The 24,605-nt window shown below is 45.6% G+C and overlaps 1 protein-coding gene across 1 annotated transcript in view; it reads right to left on the bottom strand.

Moving 5' to 3' along the window:
* Nucleotides 1-24,605, bottom strand: part of LOC126526664 (dermonecrotic toxin SPH-like) — a 122,964-nt gene that overhangs the window by 37,067 nt on the left and 61,292 nt on the right. The window contains exons 3-4 of the mRNA XM_050174529.3: nucleotides 19,883-20,114; nucleotides 1,680-1,811 (exon numbers count right to left, since the gene is read on the bottom strand). Of these exons, the coding sequence (XP_050030486.1) occupies nucleotides 1,680-1,811; nucleotides 19,883-20,114 (364 nt within the window). The remainder of the gene's footprint in view (nucleotides 1-1,679; nucleotides 1,812-19,882; nucleotides 20,115-24,605) is intronic.

Raw genomic sequence — 24,605 nt, 5'->3', positions numbered from 1 at the left:
AAACTGGCAAAAAATTTATGCTAAGCTTTGCCTGCATCAAAAAGTAAAACCTAACAAAAGACCACTGCAGCCAATTACTGCATTGACGCAGCCGGCATATCATTTATAGCAAGATTTATAGAACAGTTATGGGTGCATGACGAAATAAATTTATTTGCACGGTAGAGAACATGTATAGCAAGCTTTATCATCAGCCCTAGATGTTTGAAATGGCTTAAACGAACTAATCGAAGGATACCGAGGCGAAACGCACCAACTAAAAAAGTGGTGGGAGCCCATGATGAACTTACAAGTCGTTTATTCATAGGGTTTAAGAAGTACACAGCATAAGGCAAGTGGTGAACGGGAACACCCGTTGGGGGTTAAGGACTAACTCTCAAATTACATAAATAACACATGCTGCGCAGAACGCGACTTATGTCCGATCTGGATCAAATTGCATTCAGGAGTGTGCTGAACAGGAGCGTCGCGCAACCGGTCTGATTGTCGCATTCCGGATATGAGCTGGAGAACCTCCACATTACTTGCCAACGCGTGAAGGTACGGTCTCCACTTAAACGTACAAAACAAGATGCCGCTTTCCGTTAAGAGTGCCTTGGTGGCTGTCAGCGGAGCTGGATCATTGATTTAAGCTCGCCACAAGATAGGCTGCACAAAAAATGGCCCTAATTCATTACGTGTGTGTCTGAACATGAATATTTAGGAAAGCAAAGGTCCTCAACTTCAAGCAGCACGAATAATAGCGTTATTTCGATGAATAGGAAATAAGAACTTGGGACTAGAATGGCACCCAACAGGTTGTTTGTAAGCATTAGGACAAAACTATTCCAGCGCCATTTTCCCAGTGGCTAAAATGAGGCAAACCAAGTAAATAAACAACAATCGTCGCAGGAACATCACTGCTTATTTGGACAAAAGAAATTGACTTATACTTTATTATTTCTAGACGTCATTGTTTTTTATCCTCGTTTCTTGTATCATAAACGAAACTGTTTCTGCTTAGAGGGAACTGGCGTAGCAAACGATATATTTCACGTTGTCGTGCACAATATCGGTCATATCACTTCGTGGACATCTTCTTTCCGATATTTTGGAAAAACCCATGACCGATGCCAACAAATTCTCAGCTGCAGAGGGTGAGGACAGTGCCATTGCGCTTTCTTCGAAGTTTTTATTCCGGTTCTGCCCTGGCAGCCCAGTGGACATGGCGTTGCATTACTGAGCTCGAGGTCGTGGGTGGATTCTTAGCAGTGGCGGCCCCATTATTTATACGCGAATACAAACGCTTGCGTACCGTCCATTCGGCACTCAGCAAAGAACCCCGGAAAGTCAAAACTGATCTTATCTGGAGCAGTCCTCGTAGTATGACAAGCCTCAGATTATGACCATGGATTTGCCATGGCACAACAAAATTTATTATAATTAGTTTTCTTTCTTCTCAGGAAAACACCCACAGAACATATTCGGCAGGAACGAAAAAATTGAAATTTGGTGATATCCTACTTGTACATGCTATTTGCTAACATGAAAAACTGTGCTACATTGCATTTTAAAATAAAACTGTAGTCCCAGGTTATTGCTGTTTTATATTTCAGTCTTTATCTGTTTGGCCAACTTGCACTCTTTGTTTCATGTAAACTTTCAGGGATGCAGTTTAAAAGTGTTCAATATTAGCTTACCATTTACCCACAGATGTCGAATAAGCTTGTTAGCGACGTCTGTCCCAGCGTCATACTTCCGGTTATCAGCAATGTCTGACGTCTTCAAATCAAGATACAGCAACAGCAGTTTGTCCTTGTACTTCGCCCCATCTAATCTTAAACCACGGAATAAAATTAAGAGATCAGAAATTCATAGTTGGGAACAAAGTAGCTAAAATTGTCTAGTAAGTTAACATGCAAATTTTTATGTGCAGGACAGAACAATATTGTGGTTTTCTATACTGTATTACTGTTACCTGATCCTCCCCAGCTGCGTTCCCCCTTTTGCAAGAAAGCTTTGGGAGCTACGCAATGGGGGAAGGCAGCTAGGGAAGATCAGGTAACTGCAGATTTTTTGAAGGATGGTGGGCAGATTATTCTAGAAAAACTGGCCACCCCGTGTACACAATGCCTCATGGCCTCGGGCGTACCGGAACCTTGGAAGAACGCCAACATAATCTTAATCCATAATGAAGGGGACGCCAAAGATTTGAAAAATAATAGACCGATCAGCTCACTGTCCATAGCTTACACAGTATTTACTAAGGTAATCGCAAACATAATCACGTACACCTTAGACTACTATCAGCCAAAGGACAAGGCAGGATTTTGTAAAGGCTACTCAAGAATAGACCATATTCACACTATCAATTAGGTGATAGAGAAATGTGCGGGATATAACCGATCCTTACATATAGCTTTCATTGATTACGAGAAAGCGTTCGATTCAGTCGAACCCTCAGCAGTCATGCAGGCATTACGGAATCAGGGTGTAGACGAGCTGTATGTAAAAATATTGAAAGATATGTATAGCGTCTCCACAGCCGCAGTAGTCCTCCATAAAGAAAGCAAAAAATCACACTGAAGAAGGACGTCACTCAGGGAGATACGATCTCTCTAATGCTGTTCACAGTGTGTTCACAGGAGGTATCCCGAGACCTCGATTGGGAAGAATTGGGAATGAGAGTTAATGGAGAGTACCTTTGTAACTTGCGATTCGCTGATGATGTTGCCTTGCTTAGTAACTCACGGGATCAATTGTAATGCACTCTCACTGACCTGGACAGCCAAAGCAGAAGGGTGGGTCTAAAAATTAATCTGCAGAAAACTAAAGTCATGTTTAACCGCCTCGGAAGAGAACAGCACTTTACGATAGGTAGCGAGTCACTGGAATCGGTAAGGGAATACATCAACTTAGGGCATATAGTGACCGCGGATCCGGATCAAGAGACTGAAATGATCAAAAGAATAAGAATTGGCTGGGGTGCATTTGGCAGCCATTCTCATATCATGAACAGAAGGTTGCCATTATCCCTCAATTGAAAAGTGTATAACAGGTGTGTCTTACCAGCACTCGCCTACGGAGCAGAAACCTGGAGGCTTACGAAAAGGGTTCTACTTAAATTGAGGACGACAGAATGATCTATGGAAAGAAGAAAGATGAGTATAACGTTAAGGGATAAGAAGAGAGCAGATTGGGTGAGGGAAGAAACGCGAGTTAATGACGCGTGGTGAAATGTGGTGCAGGCTGACGCGCCATTCATGCCAACGCATACTTATGCCGACAAGTTAAGAAAACCTATATTACGCTTAATTATCACAATGGTTGATTGCAGTGATGAAGCGAATCACACACTTCCGTTCGGTAGAAAGCAAACTAGGCAGTCAACAAACTGAAAATGAAGGTGTTCCTAAAAAAGTGCAATTGTAAATGGGCTTTAATATAACAATTTTGATTGCGGCAAGCTCCAAATAACATAGTGGGCCTAGTTCAGAGGCGTTCATTGGACGCATGATTACGGATTACGATTACGCTTTAAGTGCAGGTGTTTCTCCAAGCGTCCATCAATTTATGGTTTCAAAGGAACTTGCTTGCGCGCATACGTTACAATATGTATATGCTGTCATGTTCTGGCGACAATGAAACACACAATAGCGAAAGCTACGCATTCCCAAAGTACCTCTTTATTAGGCGAAGCTGCGTCTACACTCTTAGACAAAGGTACACCGTTTGGGCTGTATATTTGCCACACAACAATAATCGTCATCTGCCGTGCTTGCGTTGCCTTTCTTGAAAACGCCGCGCCCGCTACGTTCCTGTTGGGAATGCTATGTCAAGCTGGTAACGCGCATGCCGTTCGCTACTGGGAAGCACCGGGCTCGCATCGTTAAAGAAAGGAAATACGCAAAGACAGATGACGATTATTGTTGAGTGGCAAGATACGACCCAAAGAGTGTAATTTTGTTTTAGAGTGTAGAAAAAATAAGCAACGGTCAAGCACAACGATAGCAGCGAACACAGTCGGCGATTGTCGATAATCTTATCAGCAGGTCAAGATCGTCGGCTCTTATACATAGCTCGTTGAAGGTTCCAGCGTAATCACTGTTGTCCATGGGCCTTCCAGAGCACTACACAATTCGTATCGCACATACAATCCGATTATGTAAGGTCCGGCGACGACAGCCAACGGATAGAACCATAGATAACATTCGAGAAACTGCGAATACATGCAGGTGCGTCCTGCGCGGACCGATAACACTTGTGAACCGGTGAAAATTGGTCGCCCGAGAACGGTGAATAAGTACACCTGTCAATTCCGCCTCTTCAAAAATTGGCTGCGGCTTAGCTCAGCTAACCCTGAATATGCAAAGCGAAAGGTTGGCTTAGCCTGGTGAAGTCTTGGTTTCACTTGGTTAACCTTTGATATAGCTGTAATTATTATACTTAAGTATACAATCATCGTTAAGCCAGACATGACGGCTGTGCCTAGGTCTGTGGTTAGACATGACTGTGATCAGGCTCGGGCAGACACGCATCGTTCGACGGTGCGAGGCCTGTTGTGCCACAGGGAAGTCACAAGTGCTTGACATGCAAAGAGACGCCGCGGACATGCGCAGTGTCGAAGCAAGAACGGACACGGAGCCAACGCCGTCTCGACGGTGCGACGCTTGTCGCATTTCGAACCCTCTCCAGTGCTGCAGCTCACCGGGCGATATCCGCGGGTTTATCAGACGCCGCTTGGCGACGACGGCTCAAAACCTCCCGCTCCAACGCAACACAAAAAACACGGCCAGGCCTCGCTCTCATCCATGGCCAAGCTCACACTGACTAGGCGAGCGCGGCGCTACCCTTAAGCCCAGACGACACATATGCTTGCAGACGCGCACAAGCTCGCGTCCGCGCGCCTTGCGCCTGCCACGCTTAACGATAAATGGCGGTATGCATCCACAAAGACGCGCTACAGCGCGTGCTCACTGGGCTCACTCACAGACGCCTTGGCAGACGCCGCTCCGTACTTTGTTATTGACAGTGTTTCAAAATGCTTCGATATCTATAAACGCAACTGTTATATTTTTGTAGATGTTAGGTCAGCACAAAAAAAAAAGCACTTTCTTGCATGATATAAATCGGTTTCACTTAGAGTTGAACGTTCCGCGCCGTAGCTGCGTAGCCAGGCGCGCCTACGCGAGGCAGTCAAGCGCGCGATAACAGGAAGGAGATTACGCCACGTCTCGAAGCATGCGAGCCATACCGCACCGTCTGCGCATACGTGGGCGCGCGCACGCGAGCTTGCGCGAGTCCGCAAGCGTACATGTGGTCTGGGCTTTAGGACCATACCACTGGCAAGCGTCGGCAAGCTTCGGCGCGCGCCAATGCGTCAAAAATGTCAGCACAGCCTGAGCCCCCATCACACCTGTACGGCCAGACACCGCAACTCCATGCTTATATCTTGCATATCGAGAGCTTTCTATTGGATTGGATTGGCCTTGTATTTCTCTCAATTTGAATAGTGAAAGATTAAAATTAGTCAAGAAAAAACAGCCCAACCTAGACACACAATTGGTCAAAACTGCAAATTCAGGCTGGCGCTCACAAACCAATATGTAGCTTTATAAGAAGGAGATGAAGACAACATAGGTGTAATCAATGGAACCATAACTAGGCTGATTTTAGAAGCAGTAGTTGAACTGGGAGGTAAAGCACCAAGGCTACCCCTGGATAGGCTCTTTCAAGTAACCAATGACCTAATAAAGAAACGACAAAGAATAAAAGTGTCTAACTCCAGAGACCAGATAACATTCGCTGAATCGTAAAACTGATCAGCAAGAAGAAACAAGGGATATCCAAATTATAGTGTGGGAAAGATTGAGGAAGCTGTAAAAGATGGTCGCAGCATCACATCAATGAGAAGAAAACTTGGCATAGCACATGCCAAGATGTACGCACTGAAGGATAAGGTGGGTAATGTCATCTAAAATTTCAATGATATCGTAAAAAGAGCAGAAAAATTCTATACTCACTTATACATTACCCAGAGCAGCCATACTACCTTCTTTGGAAGTAGAGGTGAACAAGATACAGAGGCTCCTCCTATAACTAGATATTAAGTTAGAAGGGTCCATAAGGAGAGTATGTAAATGAATATGTTTATCTAGGTGAATTACTAACAAGGGATCCAGATCACGAGAAGGAAATTGACAGAGTAAAACTGAGTTGCAGAGCATACACGTATAGCAGGCATTACCAAACCCAGATTGGGAGCCTACCACCCTCGTTGGAAAGAAAAGTGTACAATCACTGCATTCTACCGCTGCTAATATAAGGGGAAGAAACTATGCGGTTAACAAAGAAGCTCGACAAAAAGTTACGCCCACGCAAAGAGCGATGGAGCAGAAAATATTAGGCGTAACGTTAAGAAACAGGAAGTAAGCGGTATGGATCAGATAGCAAACGGGGATAGGCGGTATTCTAGTTGACATTAGCAGAAAAACATTAGCAGGCCATGTTATGCGCAGGGTGGAGAACCGATAGACTATTAGAATCACAGAATTTGTGCCAAGAGAAGGGAAGCGCAGTCGATGATGGCAGCATATTGCGTGAGGGGATAAATTAGAAAATTTGCAGGCGCAACTGTGATTCGGCATAACACAGGGATAATTGAAGATCGGAGGGAGAGGCCTTCGTTCTGCAGTGGACAAAAAAAATTGGCTGCTGAAGATGACTTGCTGAGCCTCCAGTTTAGCTGGCCTTTTAATCTTCCGTTGCACGTCATCGTGATTTTCAATCAGCCACCCAAGCTAAGCAAGGGAAATAGGACCAATCACAGACACCGGCACCGCCCTCTTTATGCTGGCTTGGCCACACCAACACTCACTCCACGTAACTCTACGTACCTCTTACGTCAAGAGATTAGAATAAAAACAGCTTGCAGTAGCAAAGCGGTAAACCTGGCTAATTGTTACATTGTGAAACAGATAATAAATACCAGCGGAAACAAATGATTGACCAGATCACGAGAACAACGCGACTAGCTGGGAAGTTATGCGTTACAGGGTTGGGAATCAACGGTTTCTTTGTTTGTGTTCAAGAAACTAAAAAAATACACCAATTCTGAAAATGTATGTGCAACTATAGTTAAACGCTATAAGCATACTTGCCTCCGTTTGTGCTTGTGGGGCAGTGATAGCAAGCAATGAAGCAGAATGGCTTCTGATGTATTAACCATGTTTGAGAATTAATGCAGAAACTCCCTCGTGGGGCTTTTCAGATTGTACGCAAATATTACTTCCAGTCGCTCAGCTAGCACACCCACACCTCTGATGAATTCTAACGCTTCTGTTCCTATGATGAGGACGTTTGCTTGTTTTATTTTTATTTTAGTTTTGCTAATGAAGCACAATTACTATTTCGTTAGTTGTTGAGTAAAGTATTTTAACTAATAAATAGGCAACTATATGACTCATTTATTCATCCGAATTCAGCATAATTCATCATAATAGCTTCCAGTTATTATTTATTGACTAAAATCAATTAACTTAGATCTTTTTGAAATTAGGCTTAATCAATAAAATAAAGTAACCTAAATATTGCCGCATGGTGTGGCGCAGCAAGGGACTGAAGATGAGGAGAACGAGGTTCGTCTCGGCATCGCGCGTCGCCGCTTACGTTTTCGTAAAGTGCAACCGCCTGTATCTTCATTCAGCTTGTATACTCCAGCAGGGTATACGCGACAATTTGGTGGAGCTTGCTGGGTACCCTCAACTTATGCAGGATACCCCACTGGGCAGCAAGGATTTCGCCCCACAGTTGGAGTTGACTCCAATTGACCGCAGAAGCCGGCGAATCCGAGGCCACGCCACAGAATTTGGAAACCTACAGGAAAAAGTGATGACTGCGACCACTGCGACTTGTACGGAACGGGTGACACCGACTTACCTAACGCTGCAGAACCCCCAAGTGCCGACGGCTTTTCATGGAGACACATTTGAAGACGTGGAAGACTGGCTGGTGGAGTTCGAGCGCGTGACTGCGTTTAACGAATGGGACAACAACGCCAAACTCAGGAACGTCTACTTCAGCCTCCAGGATGGTGCTCGGGCGTGGTTCATGGACCGCGAAAGTGCCCTGTCATCCTGGACTGAGTTCCAGCGCAAGCTACTGGAGACTTACTCCAGTCCAGATCGCCGGGAAAAAGTGGAGCGGGCCCTTCAGTCACGCGTTCGAAAGCCCAACGAGAGCGTCACAATGTACGTGGAGGACATGACGCGTCTCTTTCAGCGTGCCGATCCGAGCATGTCGGAAGAGAAGGTGCGCCATCTGATGAGAGGCTTAAAGGAGCAGTTCTTTGGCGGTCTTGTTCGAAATACGCCCAAGACTGTTGCGGAGTTCCTCGCCGAAGCCACCGCGATGGAGAACGCCCTTCAGCAATGGTCGAACTTGTACAACCGACAAATAAATGCCGCCTGCACTCCGGATACGCCGGTAGGGTTCGGGTGCGACATCGCCTTGCTTTGCGAGCTGATTCGCTCAGTGGTTCGCGACGAGCTGCAGAAGCACCACGGTACGTCGCCACCTCCAGTCAGCTCCCCCGGCAGCGTCGCACGCAACGAAGTACAGCAGGCACTGCAGGCATCTCTTTCCAGCAGTGAAGCACCACCTCTGCCAAGCGAATCCCGCCGCAAGGCTTACGCAGAACCATGACTGAGCCCTGTCCAAGCTTTCGCACCTACTTATGTGGCGCCGCCATTTCCGTTGCAATAGGCGCAAGGCGCTCCGATAACTCCGCTGCCGTACTTCGACGATCGCCGAACACCCGCGAGGGAATCAGAGGTTTGGCGAGGGCCCGATCGACGACCGCTGTGCTACCACTGCGGCGAAGCTGGCCATGTGTATCGGGAGTGCCCCTACCGACGACTCAGACTCGACTCGGTTTTTCTATCGATTCACCTCGACCTAGATTCGGCCAAAGGCCACCCGACATCGCATAATTCCTCGAACAGCAGCGCAGGCCGGGCCCATCGCAGCGGCAGTCACGGTCACCCTCACCTCGGCGATATTTCCATGCTCGCGATACCACCTCGAGGACGACGCAAGGGCGATCCCCAAGTCCACGCCGGGAAAACTGACGTCAGCGACCTTCCGAGGCGGGGCCTCTGATACTCGACGCGCTCAATACCTCGTATCGTGCCGACCACGGAACAACGAAAACACGACGACGCCAGAACCAGTTTCCGCAAACAAGATTTCACTGGACATACTTGTGTTGATCGACGGCAGAAACGTGAGTGAACTTGTAGATACCGGCGCCGATTACTCTATTCTTAGTGGAAAACTGGCGAGCGTTCCGAAAAAAGTTACGTTGCCGTGGAACGGGGCACCACTTCGTACGGCAGGTGGCCATGTCGTGACACCGCTTGGCTTATGCACGGCCAGAGTAGAAATTCGCGGTGCTGCTTTTCTCGCCACTTGTCTGGTTCTACGCGAGTGTTCCCGCAATTTAATTCTTGGGATGGACTTTCTCCGGGAATTTCGCGCCATTATTGACCTCCGCGAGCGCAGCATCACTTTCTCGACACAACGGGCAACACAGACCGACGCCATTGGACACAGATCCGCACTTTGCGTTTCGAACGAGAGCATCACGATTCCGCCGCGTGCAAGTGTTATGGTTCCGGTCAAGTCCGAAGAGCTACAAGACGGTGAAGCCATTGTAGAAGGCAACATTTGTCTGTTGCTGGCACAAGGTATTTGTGTAGCGCGAAGCCTTATGGAACTTCGTGATAGGCAGACAACGGTCCTCGTTACCAACTTTGCCTGTGAGCATCGGCACATTTTTTGTGGCACTGCCATCGCCTACGCCGAACCATCAACGGACATCGTCGAGTGCTTTGCTTCTGAAGTGGACACAGACGACAAGTTCGTTCAGAGACATCGATCTAAACTCCCAGCTTACGGACAACCAAAAGAGCGCACTGCAGGAACTCTTGAACGAATTCCGCGCGTACTTCGCTCGGGCTACTAAGGTTGGCCAAACGCGAATCACGAAGCACCGAATAACGACAGCCGCCGACGCACGTCCCATTAAACAACAGCCTTATCGTGTCTCGCCGAAAGAACGTGAGGCAATTCAAGCCCAATTCAAGGAGATGCTAGGTGATGGTGTCATTCAGCCTTCGCACAATCCATGGTCCTCCCCGGTCGTTCTAGACAAAAAAAAAAAAAAAAAAAAAGACGGAGCGCTTCGTTTGTGTGTTGATTATCGACGCCTCAACGATGTGACCAAGAAGGACGTGTACCCACTACCACGTATCAATGACTCTTTAGACAGGTTACGGCGAGCTAAGTATTTTTTGTCTCTCGATCTAAAGAGCGGTTACTGGCAAATTGAGGTCGATGAACGAGACCGCGAAAAAACTGGTTTCGTCACTACAGATGGCCTTTACGAAATCAGAGTACTTTCTTTCTGTCTCTGTTCGGCACCAGCAACTTTCCAGCGAATGATGAACGCCGTTCTCGCTGGTCTGAAGTGGCAAAGCTGCCTCGTCAATCTCGACGACGTGGTTGTTTTTACGGCGACATTTCACGACCACGTGAAACAACTGCGGCAAGTTCTCGAAGCCATCCGACAGGCTAACTTCACCCTTAAGCGTCAGAAGTGTCATTTCAGCTACAAGGAGATGATGTTTCTCGGACATGTGGTCAGCGCGAAAGACGTTAGCCCCGATCCCGCGAAAACAGCCGCTGTAGCCTCGTTTCCAACACCGACCGACAAGAAAGGTGTCCGACGCTTCCTGGGCCTCTGCGCATACTACCGGCGTTTCATCGAAAATTTTTCGAAGATGGCGGAGCCGCTGACTCGCCTAACGAGGGACGATGTATCGTTCGTCTGGTCCTCAGAGCAAGAGACTGCTTTCACCGAGCTTCGGCAACGTCTGGTGTCAACACCAGTTTTGGCCCACTTTGACGAGCAGGCGGACACAGAAGTTGATACAGATGCCAGTAAGGTTGGTCTTGGTGCGGTGCTGGTACAACGGCAGGAAGGTTTTGAAAGAGTGATCGCCTACGCAAGTTTAACACTTTCGCGTGCAGAGACGAAATACACCACAACGGGGAAAGAGTGTCTCGCTGTCGTATGGGCGCTTGCCAAATTTCGACCTTACCTTTACGGCCGCCCATTCAAAGTCCTAACTGATCATCACTCATTATGTTGACTTGCAAATCTCCGGGACCCTTCTGGACGACTGGCACGGTGGAGTCTACGTTTGCAGGAGTATGACGTAACCATCGTGTACAAGTCGGGCCGCATACATGAAGACACTGACGCACTTTCGCGCGCCCCTATCGACACTACCAACCACGACATTGAGGATAAGGGCGCTTTCCTTGGGGCCGTAAGCGTTACTGATTTGTCCACACATCAGCGCGCAGACGACGCACTATGACCTATATTCAAACATCTGGATGGGCGAAACCCATCAATACCCCGGCATATCGCTCGAGGATTATCGTGTTTTTGTTTACAAAATTGCGTCTTGTACAAGAAGAACTCCGCTGCCACCAAGAAGACCTAACTTTTGGTCGTTCCAGCAGACCTCCGAGACGAAGTTTTGTTCGGCTGTCATGACGAGCCTCCGTCTGGCCATTTCGGTTTTACGCGAACGCTTGATAGAGTGCGCAAATCCTACTACTGGCCGAAACTTCCCGAGTGTGTTAAGCTGTATGTCCAAGCCTGCCGTGAATGCCAGTACCGAAAGTCGCCAGCTGTGAACCTTGCGGGATTGCTGAATCTGATTGACCGACCTGGCAAACATTTCGACCAGGTTGGCATGGATCTTCTGGGCCCGTTTCCACGGTCATATTCTGGCAACAGGTGGATAATCGTCGCCACGTGCTATTTAACGCGGTATGCTAAGACAAAGGCATTGCCTCAAGGCACAGCTTCCGAGGTTGCCCAGTTTTTCATACAGAGCATCGTCCTACGGCATGGCGCCCTATCGCACATCATCACAGACCGAGGCAAAGCCTTTACAGCACACCTCATTGAAGACGTTTTTATACTCAGCTGCACGCCCCATCGAATGAGAACTGCCTATCGTCCGCAGACAAACGGCTTGACCGAACGACTGAACAAAACGATGACTGACATGCTGTCTATGTACGTAGACGTACAGCACAAGACGTGGGACGAGATACACCCTTACGTAACGCTTGCCTATAATACTGCTACGCAAGAAAAAACACGCTTCACTCCGTTTTACCTCGTTTACGGCCGTGAAGTGCCGACTATGTTAGAAGCTATGCTGCCGTGCCACAACATCGATCATCTCGACCTCGCCCAACATGCCGAACTTTTCGTGCAACGCGCGGAAGAAGCCCGTCAGCTTGCCCGAGTGCACATAAAGCAACAACAGAGCATCGATGCGCACCGTTACAATTTCCGCCGTCGACATGTCGAGTTCCAACCTGGTGATCAAGTTTTGGTCTGGACTCCCGTGCGCCGAAAAGGGCCATCCGAGAAGCTTTTGTATCGCTACTTCGAACCTTACATCGTGTTGCAGTGAATTAGTGACGTGAATTACGAAGTCCTTCCTAACGGAGCCAGCCTCCCCGTCGTCGACAACCGCAATCTGAGATTGTGCACGTTGTGCGGTTGAAAACGTACTATAGCTCTTAATATTCGACGTTTTCAGCCGCTTCGGTTAGTTTTGTTGTTACTCGTCCATCAGTGCCTTGTGACTATATCGCACACCACAGTGATTGTGGCTATAGCCTATGTGTTCTTCCTAGACCATCTCGGCGCTCTCAGGTCAAGCCTACGTAAGCTTTCCTTCTTCTTTTTTTTTTTTTTTTGAAGATGGGGTATTGCTACATGTTGTGACGCAGCAAGGGGCTGAAGAAGAGGAGAACGAGGTTCGTCTCGGCATCGCGCGTCGCCGCTTACGTTTTTGTAAAGTGCAACCGCCTGTATCTTCATTCAGCTTGTATACTCCAGCAGAGTATACGCGACTTTGATTAGACTATTTAGATTACTCTTATTAAATAGGCAGATTATTAGAACCGAGATCATATTTATTAGGCTTACTAGTCCTAATTGCCCTCGAGTATTTACCTGTATTTATTTTATTTACTCGTAAAAGACCTTAAAAGGTTCCTACATGGGGCGTTGAGTAAGGGGGCATAGAATTAACTATGCACAGAAAAGTGGCAATCTTGTGGCAATATCAACGTAGCAAAAAAAGAACACCATACAGGTGGGCAGCCTAAACTTCCAGGAACATATCATCGACATACAACTCTCTATTCGAACGATAGAAAAAACAATTCGATAAGTTGGTAAGAAACGTATACCAGTGCAAGAAAAAGTTGGAAAATAAAAGGAAACAGGGCGTATAACCTTCATAATGCATAAGTAATTTCATCATAATTAGTCTTCATTAGGCTTCCTTCAGCTTCATTAGTTAAGCAGTCTTATTTAGGGTCAAATAATTTCATGTAAACAATCTCTTTTCATTTCTATAAGCATAATTACTCTTGCTACCTCTTCAGCAATCGCTACATATAGTCGTAATCATAAATCTCAGTCTACATTCTAGTCACAAGGCATACCGCCATAGGACCCCACGGATACGTCGGAACGCATCGTGTCACGCGTTACAGACACACAGACAGATGGACGGAAATGTCTACCAGTGAAGTAGGCCTAGCATATTAATGCATATATGAGTGTTTGTGCAACCTAAAATGCAACATGTTTGTTTGAACTGGGTACCACTAGCCATTTTGACAACGCAAAACAGAAGAAACGACGCAACACAGTAAACGAAAGCAGCTTGCGCTCTGCTCGGCCATAATACGCGTGTGCGTTGGCGGCAATACCGCATAAAGACATCTCTGGTTCATATTCATCCGCGCGCGGTTGGTATAAATGCATGGTTCCAAGTAGCCACCATGTATCGCTACTGAAAATAACCCAGGCGAATTCAAAGGCGTCATTCATACTGACGTTTAGGCATCAATCACCATTGAGGGCTCCTTTGATGTCTTCTTCCCACAGCGTGCTTTACTTTGTAAGAGGACCATTCTGAAAGTGAGTTCCGTCATGTTGTTTTTCAAGGAGAAGATGCTACACTAGCTGAAACAAACAATCATTATAAGAATCCATGCCCGTTGCTGGTTCAACGACAGCAGCAGCGTCAGTGGAGGGGGAATAAGGCATGTCCAGTGCACCGAAAAAGAAAGACCAGCAGCAGACCGGCGTGCCCGAGGTTATTCGTGAACAAATCATGATGGCACAGAGACCTGTGCTCACAACGTGGTCGCCAACGGAAGTGCGTCATGTTATCCGGTACTAATGGGCACCTGCTCCCTGCTGAGGCGGAGCAGGTTTTGCGACAATTCCTTTCATCGCAAGGCACCGACTTATACTAGAGTGCTTTCTTCGAACTGATTGAAGGCTAAGACAAATAGTGCAAAGTGTATAGTTCATGATGCCTAGCCGTATCTTTGTTGTTCTTGCCAATAAAATTTCAGTGTGAAATTAAATGACGAAACTTATTTTCGTAACATCCGTGGTAATTATGGTACTTTTCTTTATGTTAAATTGAACATGTCGTGTTTATTCACTTATATGTACTTTATACTTTTATGCTGCCCCTAATTCTTTCTAGAACTCTGTATTTTTACTGCGCATGTACCTCGATAATTCTCGTTGGGCCAGCCATGGCAGGTAATATGTTTGCAGGTTTGTGTATGTAGATAAATTCGACGGCGTCATTTTCATGTAGCCTACTATAATGTGGTATCTTTTATCTTGTTGTAGCGCATGTTGAAGGACAGGGACAACAGAAAGGCACATTTCACAAGGACACCGCTGTGCCGTTCTGTTGTCTCTGTCGTTCAGCTTGAGCTACAACAAAATAGATGATGCCATACCACCAAGCCCATACAGCTACCCTCGTATACTGTGGTATTGTACTTGTGATGTATGGGTCTGGTTGCAATCCAACACCAGCTACCACGAATACCAGACCTTGCAGGAACGGAAGCCCATTCACTCTCCTTCAACTCACCGAAAGCTTCAATGTCAGCTTTTGGAACATAAATTATTGTCACCTTTACCCGTTTAGGGGACAGAACTTGCATTATTTCAAAAGAACAGTTTACACTAGATGTTCCGCGAACTCAAAGATTGTGTAGCCTCCTCTGGGGCCCTATAGCGTAAAAATATTCCAATCTGCCTCTGCTCCAATCATCTGGCGTCAAGCTTACGTAACCGTCAACGCAACTATCGTGCGATTACCGGACAGCATTGTTTCCACAGGCCAATGAAACGCTCCCCTCGTTTATAGGAGACCTGTTTGCTTTCAAAGCGAAAAGCATTGCCTTACTTCACAGACTTTGTTATTTAATGGGCCGGCCAGAGTCGAGTAGCATGCAGAAGTGGAGAAGGTTTTGGTGTTGCCGGGCCGTTGACGTGACAGTAGATTATCTGATGAGGAGGGTGGGGCCGGCATCTGTTATTGGCCCGATTCTTCTTGCTTAGCGTTCGGTGTCTTACAGCAAATTGTGGCCGCGTAGAGCGGAATGCTAACAATGCAGCTGAACCGGATCCACAGCGAAGAGTAGTTGGCAGAGTGAGGTCGCGTGCGGCTCGAAAGGGCTCGACAACGCTATGCTACCACGCAATTTGTTTATTATACTTGTAGAGAAGGATTGAAACGATATAGTGCGTCGACCGCTCCAGCGCCTTCTAGTGGGTTGTCCTCTTCAGCGCTTGTGCTCGTGAATGGCGCTCGTGCTGCGAGTCCGTGCCCTGCTCTAACGGTCAGTCCCAAACGCCGGTGACTAATAAACGCTTTTACTATATATGTATATATATATTGACACGTGTACTTGTTTGTCTTTATCGGGCGACCACTTCTCACCACCTAACAAATGTTCTCGCACAGCGCAGAACGCGCCCGCACGTAAAAGAAGTTTCTGGAATATTATCGAAGGTTCCATCCGCTGTGTTTCCCCGCAACTTGCGTAATCTGACTGCATGTAGGCGCGACGCGAATAGCGTAGAACTTTGTGGATGACACGCGGGTCCCAGCGGTTACTCTGGGACATTCGACGACTGGTCTTTAAAAGCCGACGCGCTTGACCAGCTGACCAGATTTTCGACGATAGGCTTCTGTGAAGCAAAGGACCAGGCAGAATTTCGTAAAGGTTACTCAACAATAGACCATATTCACACTATCAATCAGGTGATAGAGAAATTTGCAGAATATAACCAACCCTTATATATAGCTTTCATTGATTACGAAAAAGTGTTTGATTCAGTCGAAACCTCAGCAGTGATGGAGGCATTATGGAATCAGGGTGTAGACGAGCCGTATGTAAATATACTGAAAGATATCTAAAGCGGCTCCATCTAAGTATCTGAGTCCTCCATAAAGAAAGCAACAAAATCCCAATAAAGAAAGGCGTTGGGCAGGGAGATACGATCTCTCCAATGCTATTCACAGCGTGTTTACAGTAGATATTCAGAGACCAGGATTGGGAAGGATTGGCGATAAAGTTAGTGGAGAATACCTCAGCAAATTGCGATTCGCTGATGATATTACCTTGTTTAGCAACTCAGGGGACCAATTGCAATGCATGCTCACTGACCTGGAGTCGCAAAGCAGAAGGGTAGGTCTAAAAATTAATCTGCACAAAACTAAAGCAATGTTTAACAATCTCGGAAGAGAACAGCAGTTTACGACAGGTAGCGATGCACTGGAAGTGGTAAGGGAATACATCTACTTAGGACAGGTAGTGACCGCAGTTCCAGATCATGAGTCTGAAATAGCCAGAAGAATAAGAATCCGCTGGGGTGCGTATGGCAGGCATGCTCAGATCATGAACTGCAGGTTGCCATTATCCCTCAGGAGAACGGTGTATAACAGCTGTGTCTTAGCAGTACTCACGTACGGGGCAGAAACCTGGCGGCTTACGAAAAGGGTTCTACTTAAATCGAGGACGACGCAACGAGTTATGGAAAGAAGAATGATACGTGTAACGTAAAGGGATAAGAGCAGATTAGGTGAGGGAACAAACGCGAGGTAATGACATCTTAGTTGAAATCAAGAAAAAGAAATGAGCATGGGCAGGATATTTAATGAGGAGGGAAGATAACCGATGGTCATTAAGGGTTACAGACTGGATTCCAATGGAAGGGAAGCGTAGCAGGTGATGGCATAAAGTTAGGTGGGCGGATTAGATTAAGTTTGCAGGGACAACATAGCCACAATTAGTACATGACCGGGGTAATTGCAGATGTATGGGAGATGCCTTTGCTCTGCAGTGGGCGTAACGAGGCTGATGATGATGATAATATACGTTCATTTCCGAATTAATAATTTCAAATCAATTTATTCTCCCGGGAAGCTCCGTGTAGCAAGTGCGAGAGCGATCAACGGGTAATCATCTTCTAGTCATTTCGAAAAAATGCTGTGGGATTCTGTTCTAGAAAAAAGAAAGAAAGAAAGATCAGTTTTGTCCGGCAGATTTAAACATGTTCAATGCGTACTCGTCATTTACAGGCAATGAGTTTTCGCTGTTCTGTAACGCCCCGAGACAGACAAGTCGCAGCCTGAAGCATTGGAGCAATTGCGCATTGCTGATGGTAAAAAGCCATAAAATCCGAAATGATTATTTCCATTTCTTCAGTCTAACCAGGCATATTCAGTGTGTACAGGCAATGTCAAACCGGTTTTCCTGACGTTTGCTGTCAGTTTTGCGGTTGTTTTTCTGCGGTTGCGGGACAGACATGTGAAGTAGTGGTGGCACGAAAAAATTTTGAACAGTCGTGGAACGCTGATTGCAGGAAAGGAATATAAGTTTTGAAGAACGTTACGTCATATTGCCATTGGTCTTTCACAATGACCCAGTTTATATTGCGGGCAGTTTCCTAGTGTCCAGTAGCGCAAAAAATATTCTTTTGGCGGATGCTTAAAAATAATTCTTTCAATTGAATTGCAGCTGCATCACACATGGATGTGACCTGATCATACACTGCGATGGTCGCTTCGAGCCACTCGTGCACCTTAGCTACGGCATAGCATCTGTGTGCCGAGTCATGCCACTGCGATGACAAGTCATCGCTTACAACAATAAGATAGTGTATGTTTTCGCGCGAATAACATTCTTTTCCTCCTTCGGACGTTTTGAATCTATCTATCTATCTATCTATCTATCTATCTATCTATCTATCTATCTATCTATCTATCTATCTATCTATCTATCTATCTATCTATCTATCTATCTATCTATCTATCTATCTATCTATCTATCTATCTATAGATCGATCGATCTGTTAATGCTTACCTAGTGGCACAACTTTCCTGTCAGATCGGGTCACTTTGTGTGTGCTCGTGATCCTGATGCCATCACTGTCATTAAGACGTCGTCACTTCATCTCCGTTATCAGACCTTCGTCATGTCGTCATCGTCGCACCGTCAACGCTAACGCAAAGTCCCTAGTAGTGTAATAGCTTGCGCCAGTATATGTACGCTTGTAGTATGATGCTTTCGTCGTTCCGACTTCATCAAGTGACTCTCGTCATAAAATCGTCGTGATACCGTTGATATTCGCCGCGCATTCGCTGCCTCATCGCCGGCGTGATGCCGTCGTAGTCACGCCACCTTCTTCCTAGAGGCTTCGTAATAAAGTCGACGTCAAGCCATCGACGCCCTACACTCGTAATCATAAAATTGTACAAATGCAGTTGTCAGGCCATCATAACTTTGTCGTCATGTGTTTTTGTAATACTGTAGTCTTCATGCCATCGCGGTCGTTCGATCAATCAGTCCAAATCCGCAGAGTTCTATTTTTTTTATTCTAACGTCACTGGACATCAATTCCTAGATTAGAGGTATTTCTGGCCGTTTTTAATTTTCTTTTTTTTTTTGCGATGTTCAACATATACTTGCTTCCCGGAAGAACTAAAGTGAAATTTGCATGAGGTTTGAATTCACATGTTTATTGCTGTAAAAATATAGTAATGAATAACTAATTTGCGTGAAACTATGATAATCACCGAAAAGGGGCTTTCGGCCGCCGAAAGTTTATTATATTTGTTCAGGCAGCAGTCAAATTTTTTGTTTCATGGAGGCCCAGAATGGTAGTCCAGGGTTCGAAACCTAAATCTTCGATACCTGCCCGAAGACTAAACCTTATCAAATTCAAGGAGGAACAGCAGGACTGCCTGTTGTTATCTGGATTCACCCCTACAACAAATGTGCCGTTGCTGTGTAACTAAATTCAGGTAAAAAATAATGCACCATCTTTGACAATAAACAACTGAAGGATTTGTTTTTTCACGTTTAACATTTGTGCTGTTCACGTATGCACTATCTGAACTTATATAACTATGTGGTTCATGTTCATGCAATGAAGCAATAAAACGACCGACAGGCTTCCGTCGAACCTTCGATTTCATGTTTATCTATTTAAGAATTCACTCATATTTTGTTATTCCTAACCAATGTATGATGAGTTTGTGTACTCACCCCTATGCAGTGCTTTATTGGGTTTTTGACGTAATAAAATGAAATTAAATGCATTACAGTTGCCAGCCTGTTTTCTGTACGAATGCTGTGAAAAATTTAAGAAGTGTCTTCACCATGTTCTTTATGTGCACGGGACCGCTTCTAAAGTACAAGCGCTGTCGTGAATAAAGTTAGTTGTATGAAACATAAAGAGGTAAACAAGTGTTTAAATGTCTTATTATAAGGCTTATGCTTTAATTTATTCCGTGAAACAGTTTACGGGAGTGCAGGAATGTCAAAGGAAAGCGCTTTTTTTTTTCATAACGTCAGATGTAACAACTGACATCTACGGCCCAAGGCAGCAATGTTTGAAAGCCACGCTCACCAACGCTGGTCACACTGCGGATGTAGTCCAAATAGTCCGTGAAGGGTGTCTCGCCATCGCACTTGCGCAAGCAGTCACAGGGAAATCCGTGGTAGACGCGGCTCGCTGTGCCGTTGTTTGAGAACCGAACGTCCACCTCGAGTGAGTTGGCGCCTTTCGTCATGAGTGTTTCTGCGTCTGCTATGGAGTTCGCCATATGGCCTATAATAAAAAATGGCCTTCGGTCCGCTTCCTGTAATTGCAGAGGAGGCGCTAATATCAAGCGTCTGGCTGCTCTTGGTGTTGTTTAGTAGGTTTCAGTGACGTTGATAATGTTTGGTAGGTGAGAACCTATTATTGTGCCTCTTTGAAGTCGAACAGCAAATTGTTCAATAACTATTGCTAGACGTGCTCACTATCACCACGCCGTGGATAAAATACAAGCACAATTAATCCATGAGTCCTGCACAACGGCATGCCTTGTAATGATATCTTTGTATTGCGACGCAAAACCTTAGAATTATTTTTAAAACCAAATGCACGTGTACCTGAATGGTGCTTTGCTGCTCCTATTGCGCCTACATTGCCACAAAGTTGACTTAAAACATTACATTGGTCATCCTTCTTGGACAATAGAACTATCCAGTGTAAACAACAACAGGAAAAATTATAATATGGCTCTTCTGTATAACAAGACATCGGCATCCATGGAACTAGTGGCAATTACAGCGGCAGTTCTCCACATTAGCGACAACCTCCTCAAGTCGGTACCAATGACAAGTCAATTCTGCAGCAATTTAAGGATGTAATGAAAGAAAGTCCCTAGATAATGTTAGCTCTCGACGCTGTCGAGCTGCACACTCTAGACGAAGAAAACTACCACCGCATGGCATTTCAATGGATTTCCAGTGACTGCGGTACACATGGCAACGAACATGGCAATGCCGAAGTGAAGAAGTCTTTCGGAGACTCAGAGTCACCTCTTGCGATTACATTTTCATGAGCGGATGCCCTTTACCTGCAGCCAAGCGCTATACAAAACGCTACAGAAAAGAGCTGAGACCATTGAAGAAATCAACACTCCTCCACAGACTGGACCCCAAAATAAACTATAGGCTTCAGTAAAAAATTTCACGTATCTGTGCCAGCCTCTTGCGCAGACTCAGGCTGGCAGTGGCGTTTATGCGTGGTTACGCACGCCTCATGTGACTCATAGAATCTCCAGACTCCGAGATGTGCCATATACGTAAGTATGTAAAACATGTGCTATGTCACTGGCCTCAGCACATGGAAGTGTGACTGGGGTTGATAGATTGTCTTGCCAGCCTGACAGCAACCGTTTTCAGAGGAAGTTTTACTGCACGTTTGGCGTGAGTAGACCCAGCTGTCAGGCAATCGAGGGCTTAGTTGACTTTTTAAAAACCACATGCCTCTACTCTAGGCTTTGTGAATGTTTGCTGCTTTTCTGTTATGCATCTTCATTGTGTCAGGATCTTCACATATATTTTCTTTATGTTGCCCTTTCACAAGTGCAAAGTAGGTGTACGGAGGAGCGTATTTCGAGCGCCTCTGTCTTCAATTTATGTCAGTAAGGACATTATGTTTTATTCAACCGTTACCAAGCTTTCTTACTTTTTTTTGTCAACGTTCTCAAGTTGATTTGGCCCAAATTATATAGCAGCACGACTAAATAACTTTGAAGGGCAATGCACACAAATGCTTTTCAATATGTATTTACTACACACATTTATTCGAAAGTATGGCTCCATGAAACTGCCTTGGGCAAAGTTCCAAGATGTAGCACGTCTGGTGCCATGACCTGAGGACTTAAATATTGAGACATGAAATCAGTGCACAAGATACGTAAAAGAGGCTACGACCAAAAGTGATTTCAATTGACGAAAGAGTCAAATGTCGAAACCTTTAACTTAGCAATGAGTTGTTTAGGGGATAGCATTGGCTAGACTTCGTAATTATTCAGAGTGCTCGCTCTCGCAATATTATTACGTGATATATATAAATATGTATTATAGTCCAAGTACTGGATTCAACGCAGCAGAGCTAAATATTTTTTAGGATTGTGAAATACAGAGTGCTCAATACACCGGCGTCAAAGGAATTTCGGCCTTCGAAATGTATATATCATCTTGATGACCGCCACCCACGTACAATGTTAATTCGATCACGTCCATGTAAACGGCGGATAGGTGTGCACTTCCGTGAACAACAATTAAGTAAATACATATGACACCAGTTTCGCATGAGTGAGCATGGAATATTTTGTACTTGGTTATTTTTTCATTTGTGTGCCTTTTGTGTGCCCTCTCTCATGTCGTGCGTTTCCTTGCGTTAAGAATATTAACATGCATATCACGACATACTGGTAACCGAAAAATTAGCAACTTTTTAAATGCGCTGATTGAAAAAGTGAAAACTCCCGAGAGAAAAAGGGTGTTTCCTTTAAAAGTTGCACCTGCCCCAGGTGAACCAATCGACTTTCCGGGAAAAGGAACCAAGGTAATTATTAGAGGTTAATCTGAACAACAGTGTTAGGGAAGATATATTGCATATGTACGCAGGCTTGATCGGGGAGAACGGGAAGTCTTTACCAATGTAATCTCCGTGGCTTGTCTGGTGATATCCTTCAACGTGCCAGCAGGCGAAATGAAGTACAAGTAGACATATGTAGTCTAATCGAATGGTGCGTGCTATTCAGACCGTATTCAGCTTCAGACTTCACTATTAAAAATGATAAAATAGCCGGTTCTGTTCGAATGCAACGCATAACAGCACTTCTAAATTCTCGAAGGCACGGGGCCGATGCTTACTCCAAATGATTGTGCTGCTGGAGAGTCGTGGCTGTTGCGCGGAGGCGCACCTTTTGCTGAGAGAATTAACGCACGGGTGCTAATCAGTTCTGCTGAAGAAGTTGGCAGCTGTCATTCAATATAAACGCCATGTTTTGGGCCAGCCGGTAACGCTTCTAAGTAGATTGAGGCAAGGAAAACATGTTTTTTGACAGTATCACCATGTCTGCGACCGATCAAATCTGGGTGCCCAATGCAGTACCACACTTACCTTCCTCAACGAACACAGCAGATCTACAAACATCTCTATGTTACGTGGGGCATGCCGTTATTTTAATTGCTTCATTATTGTCCCTGTGATACTGCACCGGATAACTGAACGCAGCCATTTATAATAAAGAAGCTGCTTACTTTAGCGGATGTAAAGTTGGGAAGGGCATTACATTTAGGTATGAAATATAAGCGTAACATGGCTTTTTCGGAAATCAGACTCGAGAATAATTTCGTTCGTGTACACCTCTAGAAAAAAGCCAAAGGATGCAGGTACCTTCTTTTTTTTTTTAATGGAACAAATTCTGGCGTTTTACGTCCGGCGCTATGGTTATGAGGCGCCCTGTTAAGCTCTCACCACTAGGGGTTTCTTAACGTGCACCTAAACAGAAGTACACGAGAGTTTTTCCACATCGTTCCCATCAAATTTAGCGACCTGCTTTGAACCCGTGAGCGCCAGTTTAGCAGTCCAACGTCATATCCGCAACGTAACCGCTTATTAGGCTACCGCGAAGCTTTCTTGTTTCTCTTTTTGTTGCTGTTAAGCCTAGACTGGACAAAAGAGAGAGATAGTTTATTTGAAAGAAGGGAGAGAGGTCGGCCTGTGCTAAAGCGCTCTAGCCTGCTACTCTGCACAGGGAGCCGGGAACAGGGAAATAAAGGTGTCATGAGGGATGATGATGACACAGACTGGACAAAAATGTTCACCTTGCGTACGGGCCAAAGGTTAGCTTATGAATTGGCTACCTAAAATTGTTCTCGGCGCCCGAGGCCCGACCACTAACAAAGAACCCGTACCAATTACTCTGTGTTCTCTTGGGCGAGGAAAACGGAAACATGAATGAAATGTTGCGCTGCAGTTTTATGTTGATTTTTATATAAGAATACTTTCCGTAAATCTGAGCCAGGATGCCGGATGGGGAAGATGTGTTTATTTGTTTGAAGCGGCAAGGGGCAGGAAGTCAGATATATTTAGCTCTCTACGTTTCGCAAGACCTGCTTACGGAAAACTATATGCGCAAAAATACAGACAAAATATACACGCTTCTTGAAGATCGACGAAAATATTTGTTCCCCAAAGGGAACCCTACAGTACCATAGTACAATGAAAGCCAACACTGCGGCCGCAATGCACGTGGAATCACCGAGCGACATTAAAAAAATAAGATGAAATAAAGAAGAGAAAGAGAGGCATCTATTCCTAAGGCATAAATACATGTCATATCATAGTAATAAACAACGTTTGAGCTGCCTGAATGCATATACCGGCGCGCGTAATAGTACGAATGACCCTTCCGAGAAGTATCGACAGCAGTTTCCAATGGCACGACCTTCATACGGCCCAATCCACTCGGATTGCAGCACCGCCCCAGTATTTTTCGTCTTCGCGCGTCTCACTGGAAAGCATGCGCCGCCCCAGCCGTCCGTCCCACTCAACTGTATTCTAGTACGCTCTAGAGCATACGACGAACGTTTACCCTCCGCTCCTCCTCGACTTTCCGCCTCATGTTTTCGGTACAGCCACCTGCTCCACTCTCCTCCTCGCGCTCTTCTTTCATCTACGGCTGCGCTCGGCGTTCGCTTTCAACTTTCGCTGTGCTTGTTCGTGCCGTTACGCAGAAGTACAACGCCGAGGTAGGCCGAGGCACGCTGTCGCTCAACGAAGG

Source organism: Dermacentor andersoni, chromosome 8 (genome assembly GCF_023375885.2).
Source record: "Dermacentor andersoni chromosome 8, qqDerAnde1_hic_scaffold, whole genome shotgun sequence".
Lineage (NCBI taxonomy): Eukaryota > Metazoa > Arthropoda > Arachnida > Ixodida > Ixodidae > Dermacentor > Dermacentor andersoni.
Note: the sequence above shows the minus strand (reverse complement) of the source record. Positions and strands in the feature narration are given on the sequence as shown.